Source organism: Brienomyrus brachyistius, chromosome 2 (genome assembly GCF_023856365.1).
Source record: "Brienomyrus brachyistius isolate T26 chromosome 2, BBRACH_0.4, whole genome shotgun sequence".
NCBI lineage: Eukaryota > Metazoa > Chordata > Actinopteri > Osteoglossiformes > Mormyridae > Brienomyrus > Brienomyrus brachyistius.
Genome location: NC_064534.1, coordinates 45,080,247 through 45,102,964, shown reverse-complemented (window position 1 = coordinate 45,102,964; position 22,718 = coordinate 45,080,247). Strand labels below are relative to the sequence as shown.

General features: G+C 39.0%; 2 protein-coding genes across 2 annotated transcripts in view; one reads left to right on the top strand and one right to left on the bottom strand.

Annotated features, from left to right (window-relative positions):
• Positions 1–475: 475 nt before the first annotated feature.
• On the bottom strand, positions 476–2,277 carry cldn5a (claudin 5a). Its single transcript, XM_048996925.1, has one exon. It carries the CDS (start codon positions 2,071–2,073, stop codon positions 1,426–1,428), a length of 648 nt encoding a protein of 215 aa, XP_048852882.1. The 5' UTR covers positions 2,074–2,277; the 3' UTR covers positions 476–1,425.
• A 3,052-nt stretch (positions 2,278–5,329) lies between these two features.
• The window catches only part of zgc:63587 (uncharacterized protein LOC393431 homolog), a 31,398-nt gene continuing 14,009 nt past the window's right edge, over positions 5,330–22,718 (top strand). Inside the window, exons 1-7 of the mRNA XM_048996800.1 lie at positions 5,330–5,466; positions 9,575–9,620; positions 10,450–10,549; positions 11,159–11,245; positions 11,548–11,671; positions 14,306–14,440; positions 15,634–15,751. Coding sequence (XP_048852757.1) covers positions 9,594–9,620; positions 10,450–10,549; positions 11,159–11,245; positions 11,548–11,671; positions 14,306–14,440; positions 15,634–15,751 — 591 coding nt within the window. The 5' untranslated portion in view covers positions 5,330–5,466; positions 9,575–9,593. The remainder of the gene's footprint in view (positions 5,467–9,574; positions 9,621–10,449; positions 10,550–11,158; positions 11,246–11,547; positions 11,672–14,305; positions 14,441–15,633; positions 15,752–22,718) is intronic.

Sequence of the window (22,718 nt, the reverse complement as noted above, 5' to 3'; positions counted from 1 at the left end):
GGTGGGATGGATATATTGTCATTTGCCTTTTAATGGTTTACTGAAATTGTCCATCCCACTGGGAAGGGAGCTGGAAAGCCCAGTATAGGAATGCAGAGTAAAACCATATTATGAGGGAACGCATCACTTTTGTATTATATATTAACGGTAAATCATAAATTAGATCATAGTTTTAAATATTTTGTACAATATCAAAATGCCTGAAGCCTTTCCTAATAACCACGTGCACGAGCATTTTTTGCATGCTGTACTTCTCAAGAATTCATTATAGACAACCATGCCCGTACTGCTTGAATAACTTAAAACACAGTTAAGTGAAATTAATCCGTTTAAATGCGTTGAGGATGCTTCAGCATAATGGACTTGAAAAAGTATTCAATTAAAATCCAGGTTAAAATAAAATCAATCAAAAAGGCCAATATATATATATAAAAAAAATGTTTCAGCTGCCGATTAATACCAATCACACCAAACGTAATTATAAACTGTTTATTATAGATTCGTTTTAAAAATATCACAACCCAATGAGTTCAAAGTACAGAATTGGTTTGGGTATATAAAAAAATTGTTTTGGTGCAGGAGATGTGGTTTGTAAATATCCAGCATAGCTACAAATGCGAGCCGTGCGCGAAAAACTGAGCTTTGATTCTTCTTACTAGATGTTTAGTGAGACGTGGTGTACAATCCAAACACCGCAATAAAACTACGATTTTCTACCTTCTACTTGAAAAGCAAATACAGCCAAGATATACATTGTCCAATATTTTCAGTATAACCGAGATTATGTTGAATTTTCACTATATGTCCGTGTTAGAATTGTTCCGTTCACCACAACTGGTATTGGAATTTTTTTGCTAACTTGAGAAAGTAAATATCGGATGACAGAAAAAATGCAACATTTAAACGGACACTTATTATCAAAACAAGCCATTACAAAAAGCACAGAATAGGTCAGCTATATGAGTTTATCTATTTATCACAAGACGCCGTGCGGTTTATACATTTCTTAGATTACATTTTTAAAGACACAAATCAAGAACATATTTTCAATACTTCCTCAGTCCAGAAGAAACCGTTTGTGTTATGGTAAACATTTAAAAATACAACAGCCATAACAAACTAGATTGTTTCATGAACATGCCAGATCTTTGCTCTGCAAATCGAAACGCATGTACCTATTACACTTTTCTACGTTACATTATCCTTATTTTTTCCTCTGCAACAATAATGAAAAGAAACTACAAAACAAAAAAAATGAAAAACATTCCAAATTTATATATTTTTGTTCATACGAGTCAGTTCCATTTCCAATGATGTTGTTCCTACTAAGCGTTTAGGTCTGAAGATACAAGTGCAAAAAAAGTTCAAAAACTTGCTTCTCCAGAGTTCTAAATCAGATGGGAGACAGCTGGCGTTTTGGGAAAGTTACACGTAATTCCTTTTGTCATAGTCTCCGTTGGATGTGCCTCTTTTTGTCGGGGCGTATTTGACCGAGTAAGACGCGCTCCCAGACGATGGACAAGAGCAGCATAATATCGCGCCGCCGAGTAGCAGGAGCGCAGTCGCTGCCCATCCGATGTAAAGTGAGGCTCCAATCTCTCGTTTTTGCCCTATTGGTACGGTAGGATTGTAGAAGTCAGAAATGATCCTGTGCGCCGTCCAGCACAAGGGAACCAGGACGAACATACCACTGATTATGTAGATTACCCCTCCGGCGTTCACCACCCTAGTTTTCACCGTCTCAGTTTTTATGCAGTTGGTGCACTGAGCTCCGGCGATGGTCACCATCAATCCCAAAACGCCCATTAATGCGGAGATGACGGTGAGGGCTCGCGCCGTCTGCACATCGTTACTGAGAGCGAGCAGGGAGTCGTGTATCTTGCATTGCATTTGCCCTGTGCTCTGCACCACACAGGACATCCATAGTCCTTCCCATAACGTCTGGGCGACGACGATATTGCTCTCGATAAAAGCCGTAACTTTCCACATGGGTAAACCGCATGTCACCATAACAAGAAACGAGCCAAGGATGCACAGCGTTAAACCAAGGATCTCCAAACCAGAAGAAACCATTTTCGACTTTTGTTTTCGTCTTAATTGCCAAATTAACTAGGTTGCCTACTATATCTGATACGGTCTGCTGCAGATAATTTAAATCCAACTTGCCTCAGCTGTAAGTCTCTTCCTATGAGTGCATTGTTCTTTAAGGAAATACGTTCTCTAGGACAAAGCTCTCTCCGCTCTTCCAACCACTCAGACTGAGGTGCATTAAAATCACTAAGAATATTTTTGTATGTGGGGTGGGCTATCTTCCCAAGTCTTAAACCAAGGGGAAGAACTTTGGTCCAATCAGATTTAACAAAACACCCTCTCAACCAATGAAGTTGCCGAGCGGACAGGGGAATAAAAGAAGCGGACTAGTGAAAGAGCACTTGCTCTATGATGAATAGCAGCGCGCCAGAATAGTAAAGAATTCCAGCTCTTTTTCAATAATGTAGTTTACAATAGTTTATAATTGATAACATGTTAAAGTAATCATGTCGTTATTGCCACGGTTAGAATATACTAAACGCAACAAATAATTCATAGATAGCAAAAACATGTTAAACTTTATATAACATTCCTTGATTGCTTAAAATCTTACTATATTCATGGCTGGGTTCAAGTCGGGAATATGAATTGGTCTGAAGCTGTAGGATAAGGTATCTGTTTAGTGTCCTTATACATCAACAGCCTCTAAACATGCGACACGTGCTTGTTCGTAATGCATTTTCTGAAATGTTACTTCAAACACCAGAAAAAGAGAAGGAATACCGACACGTAGGTCTAGTTGTGATTTTGTCTCAATTATATTATATATTATATTATACTCTAAGTTTGAAGAAAATAACACTTAGGGTACGTTCATTTGATGTTGTACTATTGGGCCGTCTGTGATTCTCAAGTAAATCACTGTCGACTGGCATCACGTCGTACAATCTGTACTGTACTTTGATCTGATTTCCGGTAAAACATGAATGCCAAATATGGGCAGAATTATTGTCTTTTACGCTTTTTATGGGTATATTTTCATTTCTGATCAGAACACGTCCATTTTTAAATGTTGGACATTATAAAATTTCAGAGGTCTTGGTGTAACGGGATTTCCGTAGTTTATAGTGAAACTGCTGCTACCACCTTTGAAAGTCTGCTAAAGTCCAGTATAACGGTACGGCTTTGAATAATGAAACTTACAAGCGACAAGTATGACCATCGATAACTTTATTAAGCAATTCATAAAACATTTGCAGCACAGCGATAACTAACCATATTTCTCATTTATAAACGGGGCAAACGTGAGACATGTGATACCAATATCATTCATGACAAAAGTGCTTTTTGCACTGCACCGCAATCCCACTTTCTAGAAGGCCGAGCGAAGCAGAGAAATCGTTCATCTTCTTCAACTCTGACCCCACCTTCCTACAAAAGGTAATCAAATCCTTCCTTCCTAACATCAACAACCAGTTCATATCCATCTATTTTTCTCCAATCAGTCCCAAGTAAAATCGCTCATTTCCAAACTCCAGAAACCGCAGTGCTAATTATTTGACTGCATCGAACTTCTCTCACATTGAAGTTGGTTTTTACCCCTGGTCCCATACTTAGCGTTTCTGTACTACCCCAAATCCATCCATCCATTTTCGATTTATTACTATAAATAAGATCTTAATTGAATCTCTACTCTGCAGAGGACATTCACACAACAAGCTCAGTGCAGTGTTTGTAGAACTCCGAACTCCTTACCCAACCATAGGTTATTTTGTAGCACAAACCCACAAGTCATATGACCTTCAATTAACATGCATACATTTCTAAGAAAATAATGTCGGTAGACCTTTAACATTCACGTTGTTCTTATGAACTAGGGATATAGGCCGATCCATATTTTTTCAGTTCCTATTCCGATACACAATATATATGTTTTTGAGGCATTTTGCCTCAACTGGAATATTTTCCTATAGAATATATGCGTGTAGCGAATGCTTAAAATGCCCCACAAATATTCTCACACTGGCAACAGCGTCACATACACTTCGCTGCGATAGCAGCCCCCTCCTCCCAGTATCACAAGCTTCTGCAAGTGAGCATAACAGCCCAAGCAATAGCAACTCCCAGATCATCCATTGCTTTTTTTCGCACACATACGTGCGCTTTGTTTAGTGGGGGTTAATTCACTAAAGGCCACTTCCATCTCTCAAAACTTTTTACAAAAATTGCAAATCGCTGTGCTACTTGATAAAATCGGAAAATACTTACAAATTGTCATCATCTTATCTGATGTTCTTAGCCTTCATCTTGAATACCGCAAAAACATCTAAAATGTCATGCAATTGATTGTACAGATCGGTCTAACTAGAAATAGAAGCTATCTTTTTACAGACTGCCGAAAACTATATAAGTAAGTATCGGCCGTGGATCGGTCACATACATAGCCGAACCATGTAAAAGGTCGGGATCGGTGCCGATACCGATCCAAATATCTGATCGATACATATCTATTATGAACTGTTGCACTTTTGATCTTTCATCAACTTCACCACTCGTTTTCTGTTTATTCCTGTCTTGCAGAAAAATGTGAGGCAGACAATATTATAATCGATTTTTTCTCATATAAAACTTCTTACCGATAGAAATTCCCATCACACTATCATCCATCCACCCATCCATACATCTATCAATCCATCCATATGCTACCTAAATTGAAAACGAGGTGAGACAGTACACCCCGCATGGCTACAACATACATATATTGCAGATTACAAGGGGGGCAGTGTACCAGCAAACATGTATATAAGGACTTAAACTTTAATGTGACATTTTGCCATTTGTATCCTGTTTTTAATAAAGAACTGAAATGCAAGGAAGATGCTCAAAGAAAATGAAACATAACTCAACATCCTTGCCTACATGATGTGTCATAATGTAGACTTCGAACAGTTGCTTTCTTCAGACTGGATTTATGATGATCCACAATTTATGTAAATAAAATATAAATTAATATTTAATTGTATTACGCTTAATGGAAATAAATTGTGGGACAGATATAAATAATATAATTTCTCCAAGAAATACATGGGCATGCACGTACGTGGTATTTTGTGCAGTCTAAGGAACTGAAACGTGCGGCGATGCCGCGAATACAACTCAAAGGAACGAATACAGCGTTGCGAAGTAAACGTGCCCTGTAGACGCCATTTTGGCTCTAAGCTGTCGACTGCTTAAAATTGTAACACCACTAGGGCTTGGAGTCACAATGGCGGTAGTTTCTTGGAATTTTTGGGTCCCTCCCACGCTAGCGGAAAAATTGGCATTATGGGATAAAGGCGGAATATATTTGGGAGGTTCCGGATTCCCTGGATTGGCCTGGAATAGGTAGAAACAGGACGTCTTAAGTAATTATTTATTTACGTACATTAATCAGAGGTAAGGATTCGTTTTATTAACCGAGTTAAGACTGGTTTTGGTTACTTGGCACTTGGTCCTTATAATGGAAAAACTTTGTAAAAGGCAAACAAAAGTTATTGCAGTGGGTAAAACTTTCAGACGACCCAGGAGTTTACTATGTTTTTCGATTTAAAATTTTGAACGTAATAAAAGTTTAAACCAGTTATATTTAAACTGAAAATTGATTTTATTTATGATAAAGTTCTGATCTTCTGTCAAAAAAAGCCGAATCCATTTTACCGATTGTGTCTGTAGACTTAAAAAAACAGGGCGTGGACATATTTAGGAAGTAATCCGGTTGTCTGTTATAGGACACGGTTTTCCTACAGTGCTGTTTAAAAACGTAAAACATGGGGCTCTTTTTTCGTAGAGTTAGTATCAAAGTTAAAATTAATAAATGAGCATAAGTTATATCAAATTACATGTAGTGAGTACTGCTATTTTTTTGAAGTGCTGTCCAGTTCTTCAGTCAGTTTGAAGTAATAAAGAGGTCTTTAAAAGGTGAAGCGTGGGTAGTAAGTCTCAATTGTAACAAATTAAATTCACGTTTCTAGACGTTATCGATTGTGTCATTTGAAGGTATAAATAATATTTTTTTGTCTTTAGTCATATAAGTAGCGACATGGCGAGAAGTCAATATCGCATTTTATATGTACTTGTTTGTCCCAGTGTGTGGAAAATAATTTGTTTTGAAACTGAATCTTTTTTCCTACAATAAACAGTATTATCAGAAAAATCTGATGTTGCAGAAATGTTTACAAAATGCATCCAACTGGTTCTGAACTTTTGTATATTTCATAACTACGTAACCGAATTAAGATATAATTTAATTTTATCTAGCTTTATAATTTGAATTAAAGTGGCGTTTATTAGTAAGATAGCATAATTGTTGAAATTGTAGTGTTGTTGAAATCACATCCAACACTAGATCACTGATTACCTATAGTTTAGGTTTCATATCTGTTGAAGTGTACTAGATTTCTACAATGAAATTTGAACATAACATCTTATTTTTGAGCATTGTTTATTGCAACATTCCACTTTCATCCCTAATGTATACAGGAATTTTACATGTTTTTCTTAAAAATATTTTGCACACACATGAGAAAAGTGGTTTAGACAAAAGTGAAAGGTGCCAGCATAAAGAGGAATGGGTAGTCCATGTATTGGGTGGCCAGAATTAATTTAATTTCCAGAGCGGAAATATATCAATGACTGCTTATTTTCCTTTTTCTGGTTTTTTTTTTTTTTACTAAAGTATCTTATTAGTACTGTAGAGTAGAAAAACTAAAATGTTGCATTGCTGTGTGCATTTAGGTAGCTTGTGTGACAAGTTTTTGACATTGTAGTTACTAACCTACAGTTTACCCGGTCATTCACTAAAAAATCTGTCACTTTGAAGGTACTTCAAGTATTGATACCAAGCATTCAAACACTTGTACTTGTTCTAAAGTTTAACTCAAGTTTGGTGGTTGCTAAAGTGAAGACATGTCTACACATTAAGGCTGGGAAATATTATGATATCAGTAGTCGACGTCAAACAAGAAATGTGGTCTTTGACATCTGACAGTGAGTAACTGGTAATCATCACATTTGTTGGCGAAGTTGGCATTTAGGTTACACACAAAGAAGTAAAAAGCCCCCTTCTCCTGGCGAGCAAGTTTTAATCGCAGCTGTTTATCAGATTTTCTGTATGTATGTGTGTGTATGTAAGTATGTATGTAAATATATATATTTGCTTTTTGTTTTTCTCTTATGCTTACAGGTTTTTATTTCTGATAAAGTCCTCCTTTGGTGCTGTGTGCATGTGTGCTTAGGCAGGCGGGGTCTTGGATGACTCAATATTATCATTACCCTGATATTTTAAAATAAAAAATATTGTTGTATTTCACAGACTACAAGGAATATATATTGTTTAAGCACCGGTCTGAAGCCACAGATGCTTTGGTATGTAAGGTGTTAACTCAATAACTGGTTGATGGATCTGTTTCAGAGTTTGCAGATGCACTGAAGGGGGGTGGAAACAGAACAGCTAAAATTCTAAGAGCCTTGAATTTGAAGATGCAGTGTATAAATATATTAAAAAAGGGGGACAATTTTGACACTTAATCCATTTAATATAACTCAAAAAATATCAGTTGATTTTTTTTTTTCAAAACTCTACCGGCGCATTATATGGTGGATGATCTTTAACTGTTCAAATTTCGAGACAAATCACACCAGCACTGAGGCAGTGGTGCTTAGTGACAGCAAAGAGTAGGATGAGATGATTAGAGGCTTATTCTTGTGAGCAGAATCTGGCATAATACATAATAGTAATAATTACTGATAATAGTAATAGTATTGGTAATAATACATGATAGTAATCAGTAGTAGTAATAGGATCAGTCTGTTTGTCAATATTAATGTTTCTACCCTATTAGGTCTTTAAAGGATCTATTACCATTGCCAAAACAATATATGGATGAAAATGTACACCTAAAAAACCTGAACCAATATAAAATTGTAACTGCAACAACAGAGGGCAGCAAAATTGGAACAGTAAGACTGAGGATAGCTAAGAGTAAAAATGGAACAATCAGCTTGTGAACTAAACTTTATTCTGTGAATCTTTCTGCAATGTTCAGCGATTGTAAAACAGTGGAGCATGGGATAATTTTTCTGAATATTCCATAATAAATTTTATATTGATTTATGGTCCGTAACCTCCCTGATTAGCTCATTTTATCCGTAGCAGTCTGGTAGGTAGTCGGTGAAAATTTATTGTGGGAGAATTTAATCGTGTCCCTTTTTTTTCTGAGATGTGGGGGGAGTGTGTAAGGTCTGTCACATGAAGTGGTCTGGGGTTGCCGGATGAATGGCTTCACCGTGCACTTGGACCCCAGGCTTCACTCTCAACTGTATGTGTATGTGTGTGTATATATGAGTATGTCTGGAAAGAAGAGTGATTAAGCATTCAAAACGCGAATTCAGCCATCAGGCATGATAGTCACTTGCTCACCAATATTCCTTGTTCTTTGGAATTTATATGCAGTAGTTCCCCTTATGTTGGTTTTGCTTTTCATGGTTTCCTGTGGTCCGCTGCAATCTGAACATATTACATGAAAATTCCATTTAATATTCCTTTAGTGTCTATGTTACAGTTCTTACTGTTATGTCACAGATGATTTTGGTCATAGTGCAAAAGAGAAATAAAAAGTGTACAAATATCTAAACATATGACATATAAATAACAGGAATAACATTTTCAAACATGGACATTAAAACATACACAAAGAAATACAAGTAACCAGCTCATTGGTGGGGAAAGATGCATCTGAAAGCAGAAGTGTCCTTTTGTGTGCCATTGTAGTTTGACTCTGAGGGTGTAACTGCCTCCTCAGTGTCTCAGCCAAACAGAACATTTGGATGATATGAACCATGGTGTGTGCTTGTGTGAACCTTGTGATGGACTGGTATACAGCTCCGGATATTCTCTTGCGTTTGTAGCTCTTGGGCATCCTGGGATAGATTGCAAGCAGGACGCTTGCATTGCATAAGCAGTTGGGTGATTGATGAGAAAATCCGCAACCTTGATTGTTGGAATAGGACTTGGCCTCTTCAGATAGATACGATTTACTGAATTTGTTGAATCTGAATTTGTTTTACCTTGGCTGTCTATGTGACTTGATGCCATTGAAATCTGGAATATTTTTATCCGAATACCCCACCCACCCCATTTAATTGGACATTTTTGTTTGATTCTAGCAGAACAGTTAATCTATTGCCCCCAAATTCCAGCACATCCAGTTTAGTGAATAGAGACCACACTGTGTTTGAAATTCACAGTTGCTAAAGTAGTTAAATAAAGCTCTGATTGTGTTATTGTGCTAGCGTCTTTTTCAGCATTTTATATATATCCATCCATTTATATAATTTTTTTTTCTTTAACAGTGACAGTGTTCTTGTAAAGCACCTCCATATCCTGCAAATGCTTAACTCCCTGTCCCAGGAATAGCTAGTATGCACACTATAGCAATCATACTTTTTATGTCTAATTTACTCTTAAGTAATACATTCCTGTTCTTATTGTTTTTCATATTTTTAGTTGGCTTGAGACCAGAAAAATGTCTCAGTCTGCAGAAAAGGGGAAGGTAAGACTTTACGACTTTGCGGGTTACAAGCTCTTTTACCTTCATGTCCTTATCTTGCTTTGAATTTTCATCCATTTCGCTTGGCATCTTCCATCACCTGCTGGTGTTAATTTTGGGGACATAAAAAGTTCCTGTGAATGTTAGAGGTACTGTACCACTGTACAGTACTGTACTGTACTGTACAGAGGTACTGTACTGTAAGTTTGGACACAACAAGCCGCCTTCAAAGGAGAGTGATAGTATCACTTCACATGATCTGGCCACCTTCAGGACAATTCATGAAAATGGCTTAGAGGAGAACTCAGGGTCAGCCAGTCCTTGGAGCAATTGGTGTTGAAGGCCTTGCTCAAGGACCCAATGGTGGGATCATTATGCCAACCCGCAGAGCTGCTCCCTCCCAAACAAATTAATTTTAAAAAATAATTTTTTGGTTATTGCATAACATAAATGTTATATTTTGTATGTTTTTTTTAATTATTATTTTGAGTAATTTTATAGTTTTATTCTAAAATGTATAAAATAAAACAAATAATTATTTTATGGGAAAGTGTTACCCAGCGTTTGACTGGTACTGTATGTTTACTGAAATGGAATATAATCAGTTATTTATTATGGACAAAAATGGGATATTCGGCAAAGCTTTAGCTAAGCTAAAACACTATTTCAAGACATTAACCCAGCTTCTGTTTAGCTGAATATTGGCATATAGCTATATTTTCATAAATGGAAAATTTTAATAATAAAACATGGAAGGTCATGATCTACGTCTAGAGAAGCAGGCCCTAGCACTGCCTGCAGGATGCTCAGATAAATCATTGTGTCTTGCTAGTTTCCCGAGGCAGCAGGATATGTGGGCTTTGCCAACCTGCCTAACCAAGTCCACAGGAAGTCTGTGAAGAAGGGCTTTGAGTTCACTTTGATGGTTGTGGGTGAGTTTTGACTAATGGGTTGATTCTGTTTTTTTTTTTTTTTTTTTTTTTAATCCCCTACTTTGAAACGTAATATATCGTTATTGCAGGATATGTCCCCTTTTAGAGGATTGTGACTTTTTACTATAGATGGAACATGCCCATTCTCCTCTGTCTACTGATATGTAATTGACCAAAGAGAAGATGTTTTATGTTTAACTAGTTATGCTTGTACTAGTTAACATTTGGATTGTTTTATATCGCTAAATTTAACAACTTAATGTTGATGGGTAACATCGTTGTTAATAGTGAATATAAAGCAAGATTAATTTGTATCCTATCTGCTGACATTTTCCTCGCTGACGACAATCCACTTAAGTCCATTTAAAACATTAAACACAGGTGTATCTTTATGTTGTTTTAGGTTTATTTTTTTAAGTAGCTTCTAAGAAAATGCATTTTTATATACTCCTGCAATAATGGATTTTTGGAGACGCGTGTTTTTCATTGTACAGTGACAATATAGACTAGGGAACTTGGTTCGTTGCCCATTATTGTGCATAAACCAGTTGGTTCCTAGTGTTTATGTGGTGACTAATCCTTACCATTAATATGGCATGTTCATTATAGGAGAGTCTGGTCTGGGGAAGTCTACTCTGATCAATAGTTTGTTTCTGACGGACCTCTACCCCGAACGCTACATACCAGGGGCTGCAGGTAAGGTCACTTCCATTAAACAAGCTCATATTTCTCAAGGTGATTCATGTGCCCTGTTTCAGTAGGTTTTTAGTTTATTTTTGTCTCTTAGAGTAATTTTTCTCCATTTATTCTTATTTCTCTCCAGTGAGATTATTTAATTATATATTACTCATAGATTTTGATATTCTTTTCGGAATGGTCCGGTTTGGCTCCTGTAAGCAATCTGATGCAGCAGAGTACTTCATTAAACACAAATGCGTTCCTCTAGTCTGAGGAGTGTTCGTAAACCATGCAGTATAAATTGTTGCTTTGTCCTTCAGAGAAAATTGAGCGAACTGTGCAGATTGAAGCATCTACTGTAGAAATAGAGGAGCGGGGGGTGAAGCTTCGCCTGACAGTGGTGGACACGCCTGGGTACGGAGATGCAATTAACAGCCAGGATTGGTAGGTGTTTTGTGCTATCTGGAAAGTTCTTCATTTCATTAAGTGTATACTGTGGGAGCAAACCCTCTGAAACATGGAAAGAACATTTTGAACCCACAGCAATGAAGCTGTGAGTCTGTAGTGCTGCCCACTGACTTATGGACTAAATGTTTCTGTCGTATATCTTCTTGTGTAGTTTTGTGTGTTTTGGGTTATACGGTTTAAGTTTTTTACATTTGTCACCCCAATTTAGTAGTTTTCACTTTTCAAAACTCTTGCTGTGGACTGATCAGAAGAGGCACAGGCAGACAAATTATATTGTTAAGCCAAACTTCTTACCTTTTCCAGTGTGGTGCCTGTTTTTTGACCAATGCCTCACAGTCACGCTAGGGTACTTTCCAGATTCTAATGATGGCCTTCCTCTGGAGAATAAACATTCATACTCATGACATCCACTTGTTAGGTGTTTGCATTTTCTTTGGTTTCTTCTCGTATTTACCAGGGAGTTTTCGTTGAATATGCTACTTCTTTCTCTAAACTTCCTTCTGCTGCCCACTCCCTACATTCTGCGAAGAATAAGGTCCCCATCATTCTAGCTTGGGTCAAAAACTCCACCACAAATAATTCTGTTCCCTGACAACCTACTGGCTGAGACAGGGTCATTTTCTCTGTTGATCTCTCTCCTACTGAGCGGTGACCTTATTGAGATCTGCCTGTTTGGCTGGAAATTGCTAGAAATACCTGTGTCTTCAGTATTTAATACATGGAGAATTTAATCAGTTTCTACTTCAGGGCTGGCTTTTCCTGAGGAGATCATTTTTTGTAGGACTTGGTCTTTGGAGATATTTTCACAAATACAAATAAAGATCTTATCTTGATTTAAATACAGTAAAACCTCGGATTCATTCCAGAAACGTGCTCATAATCCAAAGCACTCGGATTTTTTTTCTTTTTGTGCGACTTTAACAAGGAACCTATCCAGTGACAGCCACTTTTGCTTCCTTTTCGATTTCGCGGAAATGTGGACATTGCATTAATTGTCATTAAACAGATTAATCTCTCGCATTGCTACACCCATATTTCTACTAAATTTTGACTATATTTCTTGTCTCCCTCACACCATCCAAAAAAGTAAAGTGCAGGTTAATTTGTTTTATGTATTTTTACTTTATATTTTGTATTAAGGGGGCGGCATGGTGGTGCGGTGGTTAGCACTGTTGCCTTACACCTCTGGGACCCAGGTTCAAGTCTCTGCCTGGGTCACGTGTGTGGAGTTTGCATGTTCTCCCCGTGTCGTCGTGGGGTTTCCTCCAGGTACTCCGGTTTCCCCCCCACAGTCCAAAAACATGCTGAGGCTAATTGGACTTGCTAAATTGCCCGTGGGTGTGCATGTGTGAGTGACTGGTGTGTAAGTGTGCCCTGCGATGGGCTGGCCCCCATCCTGGGTTGTTCCCTGCCTTATGCCCATTGCTTCTGGGATAGTCTCCAAACCCCCCGCGACCCAGTAGGATAAGCGGTTTGGAAGATGGATGGATGGATTTTGTATTAATCATTTTTATATTAATATTTTTGGGTTGTGGAACGAATCATCTGAGTTTCCATTATTTCTAATGGGAAAACTTGCTTTGATATACAAGTGCTTTGGATTACAAGCATGTTTCCGGAGGGAATTATGCTCACAATCCGAGGTTTTACTGTACGTAATACTCGTATTGCAAGTCCTCACTCGTTTATCTAGTTAAAATTCATTTAAAAATTTTTGCTTGTCTTGCAAAACACTCGAAAACCAAGTTACTCGCAATTCGAGGTTTGACTGTAGTTGTTTTTGTAGTCATGATGTCACTATCTACAGAGGCAGCATGTATTTTTATACAGTATTTTGGACATTTCTTCCTGACTTGGGGAGTTAAAATGAGAGTCCCTCACTCTGGCTGCTGGAGTTTGTGGGCTGGGCATTGTCCAGCAAACTCTGCTTCCTGTTGATTGTCCTGAGATTCATGTGTTTATGATGTGACCCTGACCCGGCAAGCCAGCATGACACTTCAACAGGGAGCTATAGAAACACCAAAGTCTTTCAAATAATGAAATATTTAAAATGATTTTTTTTTTCTTGAGGTTTACAGCTTAAAATACATGTTTACATTACTGGATTCTGATTTCTAACGTCTGAATCAGGTGAGTCTGTTGACTGGGGATTTCGCAGCTAAAGGAAGTAGCCTGCATTGTTAATGAGTTTGACCACGCCAAATTGGCCTGTGGGAAGTCATTAGTGTGTGGGAAGATGGTTAGATAACATGGCCTCCCTGGGTTTTGAGTAGTTTCCTGGCTGAGCTGGATTCTCCTGTACTGAATCACAGCGATTATGCCCAGAGAGAACCTCTGTACTCATGGATTTGGAGTGCCCAAGCACAAAGAGTGTTAGCGGAGGCTATTACCCAAGCTGGAGGTTGGGCCAAAATAGTTGTTGTTAAGATAAATGCTGTGGTTCTGAGGCAGTGTAAAGAAAACAGACATAATAATCAAAAAAAAAATTAGTTCATTTACCTCTGATACTAAGTGAAACTGCTGTTTGCCATACAAAGTGTTTTGGCTGTTACATAATATAGTGCTGTTGGCTAGTGTCATGTGACATTCCTACGGTCTTTGGCTTTGCAGCTTCAAGACCATCATCCAGTATATTGACAACCAGTTTGAGCGCTACCTCCATGATGAGAGCGGCCTGAACCGGAGGCACATCGTGGACAACCGTGTTCATTGCTGCTTCTACTTCATTTCACCCTTTGGCCATGGGTACATGACCATCAGAATGCTATGTGTGCTCTGAACTCTTAAAAATTACACTATATGGACAAAAGTATTAGGACACACCTTTTAATCATTGAATTCAGGTGTTTCTTTCAGACCTAGCATGGTATTGTGATCGGATGCCACCTTTGCAATATGTCAGTAAATGGAGTTTCTTCCCAACTAGATATTCCATGGAACACCTGTAAGTGGTATTATTGCAAAATGGACATGTTTAGGGACATCAGAAACTCAGCCACGAAGTGGCAGACCACGTAAAGTAACAGAGTGGTATCGCCAAGTGCTACGGCACACAGCGCATAAAAGTCGCTAAAGCTCTGTTGATTGAATAACTGCACAGTTACAAACTTCCTCTGGCAGTATCCCCAGCACAAAAACTCTGCACCGGGAGCTTCATGGAATGGGCTTCCATTGCCGAGCAGCTGCATGTAAGCATCACATCACCAAGCGCAATGCAATGCATCAGATGGGGTGGCATAAAGCATGCCGCCACTGGGCCCTGGAGCAGTGGAAACATGTTCTGGATAAATAAAGTATCTCTATCTATTTATGTTCTGTGGAGTGACAAATCATGCTTCACTGTCTGTAAGTCTCGTGGATGAGCTTGATGGAGAAAGGATAGTGGTATAGGGTTGTTTTTTAGGGGTTAGGCTAGGCCCCTTAGTTCCAGTGAAGGGAACACTTAATGCTTCAGCATACCAAGACATTTTGGACAATTCTAGGCTTGCAGCTTGGTTGGAACAGTTTTGGGAAGGCCCTTTTCAGTTCCAGCATGATTGCACCCCAGTGCACAAAGCAAGGTCCATAAAGACAATGTTCAGTGAGTTTGGTGTGGGAAAAACATGACTAGCCCGCACAGAGCCCTGACCTCAACCCCATCAAACACCTTTGTGTAGAACAGAGATTGTAAGCCAGGCCTTTACATTCAACATCAGTGCCTGACCTCACAAATGCTTTTCTGGATGAATGGACAGCTGTTATAGCTGCAAAGGGGGATCAACTCTATATTGATGTCTATGAATCTAGAATGGGAGGTCATAAAAGTTCCTGTGGGTGTAATATGGCCAGTTGTCGCAATACTTTTGTCCTTATACTGTATGTCTGGAAAAACATTCACATATGCCGATAGTGTGGAGTTGATCTCAAATGTTCAATGATAATGGCATGTTTGTTTTCAGACTGAAACCCCTCGATGTAGAATTCATGAAGGCCATCCACAGCAAAGTGAACATTGTGCCCGTCATCGCCAAGGCTGACACGTTAACACTGAAGGAACGAGATCGCCTGAAGAGAAGGGTGAGACTTGTCTTTCACTTTTGTACTCTTTCTCTGAGATTTAGCCTATACTAACCAAGGTCGAAGGAGCTTTAAAATGAACTGAAAGGGAGTTTTTGGGCTTTACCATAAATTTCCAGGTGCGGCTGTATGTGTATGTGGCTCATAGGAGAGTAATCAGCCTGTTCTGTCAGACATGCCGGGGTGAGCTGCTGACCAGGCAGGATGAGAGGGCTGCATTGCAGAGGAATACGTCTCAGTAAGGCTCTGGCCAGATGTTATCTGGCTGCCTGCGTGCCAGGCCCGTCTGAGGTGTCTGCTCCTCTGCACGTTCCCCAGACTTCCGCTCACACATTTCCTCCATGTGGAACAAGTGTTGCAGCACTGTACTGTGTCCAGAAGCCAGGGCCCAGTCCAGGAAAACTCGGCTTTCATCTCACACTACTGAAGGAGCTCTCAAAGTGGCGGATGCCATCTGTACCGGACCCCGTAACACAAATAAACGTCAGCTTTGAGAAAGAATAAAACTGCATAAATAGGATTTCCTGCCACTGTAATATTACCTATTACAACCCAAAGCCCAGCTGCTATGTAATTGTTTCCATTGAAGGGGGCGTATCGTTTTTTTTCTGTTCAGTTCGCTTGTTCCTTTGAAGTTTTATCAGACAAACCATTATCTGTCAGGCATCCCTGCAGACTGCTGAATGCTCATTTCTACCTCTACTAATTTACCTCTTAACTTTGTATGAACGTTATAACAGGAAATTGGCAGGTTGATTTATTTAGTCAACACATGGCTAATAATTTCATCATATGGTGTACAGCTAAGGTTTACGATTTTGCATTTTGGGTTTCCAAGAATTTGTGGCAATTTATAAGGGGTATCCATAGCTTAAGAATTAGAATTAAGAATATGGTTTATAGTTATTAATTCAAGATGTCTGAAGTCTTCCAGTAACTCATATTTGCGTTGTTTCCATATAGAATCTGACGTTTTGCTTTTTGTTTCTCCAGTTTCCCACTTCATTCTTTTGTCCTAATTTTTAAGACACAAATATTTGTAGGTGTATAAACTGTATAAAAGAGAATGCACTACCCCCACTAGAGACTGTAACAAAAGTTCACATAGATTTAATAAAATTTAACACTGAAAATAAGAGAATTTAGCAATTCCAAGATACAGGAAAAAAGGTGGAAAGAAACTTTGAAACCCTCGCCACTAACTGAGAATTCCAGAACTGCCTTATGTTTATCATAAGCAGTGCAGTTAAGCACTTCTTTAATTTGCTGAACTTGGGAAGGCTCAATGTTTTGTTAATGCTAGTGTTATCAGTAGCAGGAAGACCCTGGGAATAAAACTTAGTGGGCTTGTGTAATATAACAAGCTGCAGAGGAAATTGAGGGTCATGTTATCATGTTGTATCTCCTACCCTGAATTCATGCATGACACGTAGAGGATAATTCTACATTAAGTAACCTGCATCATGGTCCTAGCTGTATTTAGCTTACTCATTTAGCTGATGCTTTCATTAAGAGACATTCAACTGAAAAAACAGGATCAGCCACTCCTTGGAGCAATTGGGTTAGAGGGCATTACTCATGGGTTCAGTTTGTTAATTCACTCTGCCGACTAGGGGATTCGACCTTCTGATCCGTAGCACAGAGGCCTAACCTGCAGAGCCACACATTGCCCCCTATAGTTAACCATTGGTAAAACCATGTGACTGCTACTTAATCAAAGTGCAGCTAAACTTTCAGCCACTGGTAGAAATCTTAACATTCTAAGAATGATGGTTCCTTAAAATAATGCAATACAGATTACACCTTGTTTAATTTTTCAGATGCAATTTTGCATGAAACTATTAGAGGGTTTCAGCCCTTCATATTGGCATCTGCAAGGCCCAGACCATTTTCAGCTTGAATGGTTTGACATTCAATACCATCCATCCATCCATCCATTTTCCAAACCGCTTATCCTACTGGGTTGCGGGGGGTCCGGAGCCTATCCTGGAAGCAATGGGCACGAGGCAGGGAACAACCCAGGATGGGGGGCCAGCCCATCGCAGGGCACACTCACACACCATTCACTCACACATGCACTCCTACGGGCAATTTAGCAAGTCCAATTAGCCTCAGCATGTTTTTGGACTGTGGGGGGAAACCGGAGTACCCGGAGGAAACCCCACGACGACATGGGGAGAACATGCAAACTCCACACACGTGACCCAGGCAGAGACTTGAACCTGGGTCCCAGAGGTGTAAGGCAACAGTGCTAACCACTGCACCACCATGCCGCCCCCTTAATACAAAATATAAAGTAAAAATACATAAAACAAATTAACCTGCACTTTACTTTTTTGGATGGTGTGAGGGAGACAAGAAATATAGTCAAAATTTAGTAGAAATATGGGTGTAGCAATGCGAGAGATTAATCTGTTTAATGACAATTAATGCAATGTCCACATTTCCGCGAAATCGAAAAGGAAGCAAAAGTGGCTGTCACTGGATAGGTTCCTTGTTAAAGTCGCACAAAAAGAAAAAAAATCCGAGTGCTTTGGATTATGAGCACGTTTCTGGAATGAATCCGAGGTTTTACCGTATTTAAATCAAGATAAGATCTTTATTTGTATTTGTGAAAATATCTCCAAAGACCAAGTCCTACAAAAAATGATCTCCTCAGGAAAAGCCAGCCCTGAAGTATGTGACCCAGGTGGAGACTCAAACCTGGGTCCCAGAGGTGTGAGGCAGCAGTGCTAACCACTGCACCACCATGCCGCCCCACATTCAATACCCTCTATGTAAAATTATTTTTTCTTTTTGCCACATTTTATTTTTAGCAAATTATATTTAATTATGTGTAATTATATACAGCGGGGAAAATAAGTATTGAATGCGTCAACATTTTTCCACACAAACTGTCTTCATATCTGGAAGGTTCTGGGGGGCCTCTCCTATGAATGCTGATCTTCAGTTCTTTCCATAGATTTTCAATTGTATTCAAGTTGGGTGACTAATTTGGCCATTCTAGCAACTTTTATTTTCTTTCTCTGAAACTGATTGAAGGGTCCCTTTGCTCTGTGTTTGGGATCATTGACTTGCTGAAATGTTCATCCTCATTTCATCTTCAGCACCTTGGTAGATGGTAACAGACTCTTATCAAGAATGTCTTGGTACATTTCTCCATTCATTCTTCCTTCAATTATATGAAGTTTGCCAGCACCATATTCTGAAAAACAGCCCCACACCACGATGTTCCCACCCCTAAACCTCACTGTTGGTGTGGTCTTTTTGTGGTGATGTACAGTGACATTTCTCCACCAAACATGGTGTGTGCTAGAATATCCAAAGAGTTCAATTTTGATCTAATCTGACCAGACTATATTCTCCCAGTATTTCACAGGCTTGTCCAAATGTTTTGCAGCAAACCTTAAATGAGCCTCAACATGCTTTTTCTTCAGCAGTGGAGTCTTACGTGGTGAGCGTGCATACAGGCGTACAGGCATACAGGTCATGGTGGTTGAGTGTGTTACTTATTTTCTTTGAAACTACTGTACCTGCTAATTCCAGGTCTTTCTGAAGCTCTCCAAAAGTGGTCCTTGGCTCTAGGATAACTCTTCCGATTATTCTCTTGACTCCTCTGTCAGAAATTTTGCGAGGAGCACCTGGTCGTGGTCGGTTTATGGTGAAGTCATGTTCTTTCCACTTCTGGATTATGGCCCCAACGGTGCTCACTGGAACATTCAGAAGTTTAGAAATACGTCTGTAACCAAAGCCATCAGTATGTTCTGCAACAATCAGGTTGAGAAGTTCCAGGGTGAGCTCTTTGCTTTTACGCATCATGACATGCTTCTTGTCTGACACCTTGGTAATGAGAAACCTTTTTATAGGCCATCAATTAGGACTAAACCAGCTGATATTAATTTGCACTAATAGGGGGCAGGATTGTTTTCTAAATACTGACAGATTTCAGATGGTTTCTTGGCTTTCCGTGCCTTTTTGCACCTCCTTTTCTTCACGTATTCTACGTATTCTATTATACGTATTCACGTATACTTATTCCCAGTGTCATTTCACTTTATTACACAACTTAATTTGTGGGTTTATTTGTTTTGATTTCTTTGTATGTGTGGATTATTTTGGTTGTTACCGACATCTGGTGCAAATTTCATGTCAATAGCCCCATTAGAAATATATTTACTGTGAAAAATGTTGATGAGTTCAATACTTATTTTCCCTGCTGTATTCATATAAGCAAAAAAAAACACAAAATAAGATTAAATCTCCTCAGAAAGAGAGATAAATGTCCTCAGAAAGAGAGAGAAATGTCTATAGAAAAATTATCCCGAAGAGTGTTTTTTTTTCCCAGTACCCAGACTTAAAATAATCAACATGTGGCCATAAGTGGAAATTAGCAGGAGAACATTTTAAAACGAATTTGAGGAAACACTTCTTTACACAGCGTGTAGAGTATGGAACAGTCTTCCTACTAGTGAAGCACAAGCTAAAACCCTGGATTCCTTTAAATCAGAGGTAGATAAGATTTTAACAAGTTCTTCCTTTCCACCTTTTCCCCTTATCCTGGAATTGCTAAATTCTCTTATTTTGGTGTTAGTTTTATTAAATCTACATGAACTTTTGTTAACGCACTACCCCCACTAGAGACTTTATCTTTTATACAGTTTATACACCTGCAAATATTTGTGTCTTAAAAATGAGGACAAAAGAATGAAGTGGGGATCTGCAGAAACTAAAAGTAAAATGTCAGATTCTATATGGCAACAATACAAATATGAGTTGCTGGAAGACTGCAGGCATCTTGATGGGCCGAATGGCCTCCTCTCGTTTTGTAAATTTCTTGTGTTTTTCTATGGTTGTATGTAGCCCTAGTTATGTAGATGAACATTTACATAAGGTATTATGGTATTGCCTGGCAATAGCGTAGTTAAGCTACCTTTTTAACATTTCTGCCTCTAGATAGCGTATATTTTGTTGTCTTATTGGATCGTTGAGCTTTTTATCATAAAGGTAAGTGTGTTGCGCAGGAAGAGCACTAGAACGTGAAATATCAAAGCTCATCTTTCGACCATTTGGCATACAGTTAGGTTAGGTTACTGTCTGCATCAGAGGCAAAAAGCATTTCAGCCTGGTTTTACTAGTGTATTAAAATATACACAGAATATATCAATTGTAAGACAGTCTGGAGTTAAACAAGCACTGTCCTGCATAGAGCTCTCACCTCAACTCCATTGAGCACCTAATTTTCTTAGTTTAGATCATATTGTAGATAGAACACTTAAGTTTTTAATCTTTATTTAAGGGTTTGAAGTAAAAATGACAATGGAACTAACATGGAAACAATGTCAGTATATACATTTTGAAAAGATGCATATACTGGAAATTAGGTTTTCATCTGCTGAAAAGGTTTGGCCTGAGGAATGGGGGTGTGGGGGCTGTTGTGTAATATAAGCCCTTAGAATGGACTGTCCTCTGTTCTGTTTACACAGGCCACCGTGTGCCATGTGCTTCCTTCCCATGTGGGAGTTACTGTTCTGCATTGCCCTTTCACTGCGCATTGTATACGCGGTGTGAGCTCAGTGTGACGTCCTTTATTTTACACGGGAGACAATATGGATTTCCATTCGGCTTCATTTAACAGCTCAGTCTAAAAATGTTTTGAGGGGGAAAAAATGGGTTATTCATGTAAAAGTTCATTCCTATCTAGGTGGCTAGCAAAGGGCAAACACTTTCTATGTTGAAATCCTGCCTGGGATTCTGGCTTTTTTAATTAATATGTGGCATTTTTTTCCTGTCAGAAGCCAAGTAATGAGAAGTGGGCTGGGTGGTCTTGGATTTATGACTAAGTGCCATAGCAGAATCTGTTTTTATGATTCTCTCCCCAGACCCCTTTGCTTTGTGACTTGACGGTTGCTGTGGTAACCACTGTGTGGACACATTTACTCATGGAAGCCCAGGCAGTTCAGCCATCTAATTAAATGGCTCCCTGGAGCGGCCCTTATCGGAGGTGGCGCTAGACCGGCTGTCATTTGCAAGAATGTGCTGATGCAGGAGCTTCCCGAGCTCCCAGCTCATTGCCCATCGCTGCTCTCAGCACTGGTTACCTTTGTCTGTCAATAGGGTTGTTGTTTCTGCTTCCTGCAGATTCTTATACTGTTTTTTATTGTTTGGACATTGATGAATATGAATGTATGTGGGAAGTTTCGCAGACCCTTGTGTTCAAAGCCAAGTGCAAGTGAAGTAGATGAGAAGTACAGGTGTGAAGGAGCCTGCTTGGGTACATATACTGCTAGGCTGAGAGTCTCCAGTAATTGACCAGCAGCAAGCACAAGATTATAGCTACACAAGGGAACCTGTTTGAAACTAACCCGAGAAAAGCTATTCAGATAAATAATACGAAAATAATATATTAGGACCAAAGTCTTAAGTGCAAAAACAGTGTAAAGAATCCAGTTGAAACTATTTTGGTAAAACGCCTTAGCTGAGGGGTTCCTGTAAGAGATGGAACATGCTTTCTCAGTCACTCGGCAATTTTTGGTTCTCTTTGGAAACTAAACAGTTTACTTTCAATCGGTCACACAGAATTTCATCATTATAGTGAAACCTCCCTTTTCCAGGCAGAATGGGACGGAGGGGTGCCTGTAAGTAAGAAATACCGTAACTTAGAATTACATGAGCAGTACAGTACAACGTACATGTACAAACTACATGATATTTACCACAGGTAACGAGCTTCGTCCAGCTTTTGGGAATGTGCATCTCTAACAATACAACGCTTTTTAGCTAATGCAGGATTAGCGCTAGTTGTCACATGCTTCTAGATTTTTATTTTGGTTTTTTTTGCCTACCATAGACTTAGTCATTCCTAAATGGTCTGCAAAAACTGTGTGATTTTCCTTGTCGTGTCTCTGTAGCGATATCAAGCTTCTTTTGGAAGGACATGACACTATGCCTCCTTTTTGAAACCATGGAT

What these genes read in the sequence shown, in the direction of transcription:
- cldn5a (XM_048996925.1), bottom strand. Translation starts at nt 2,073, where the DNA reads ATGGTTTCTTCTGGTTTGGAGATCCTTGGTTTAACGCTGTGCATCCTT.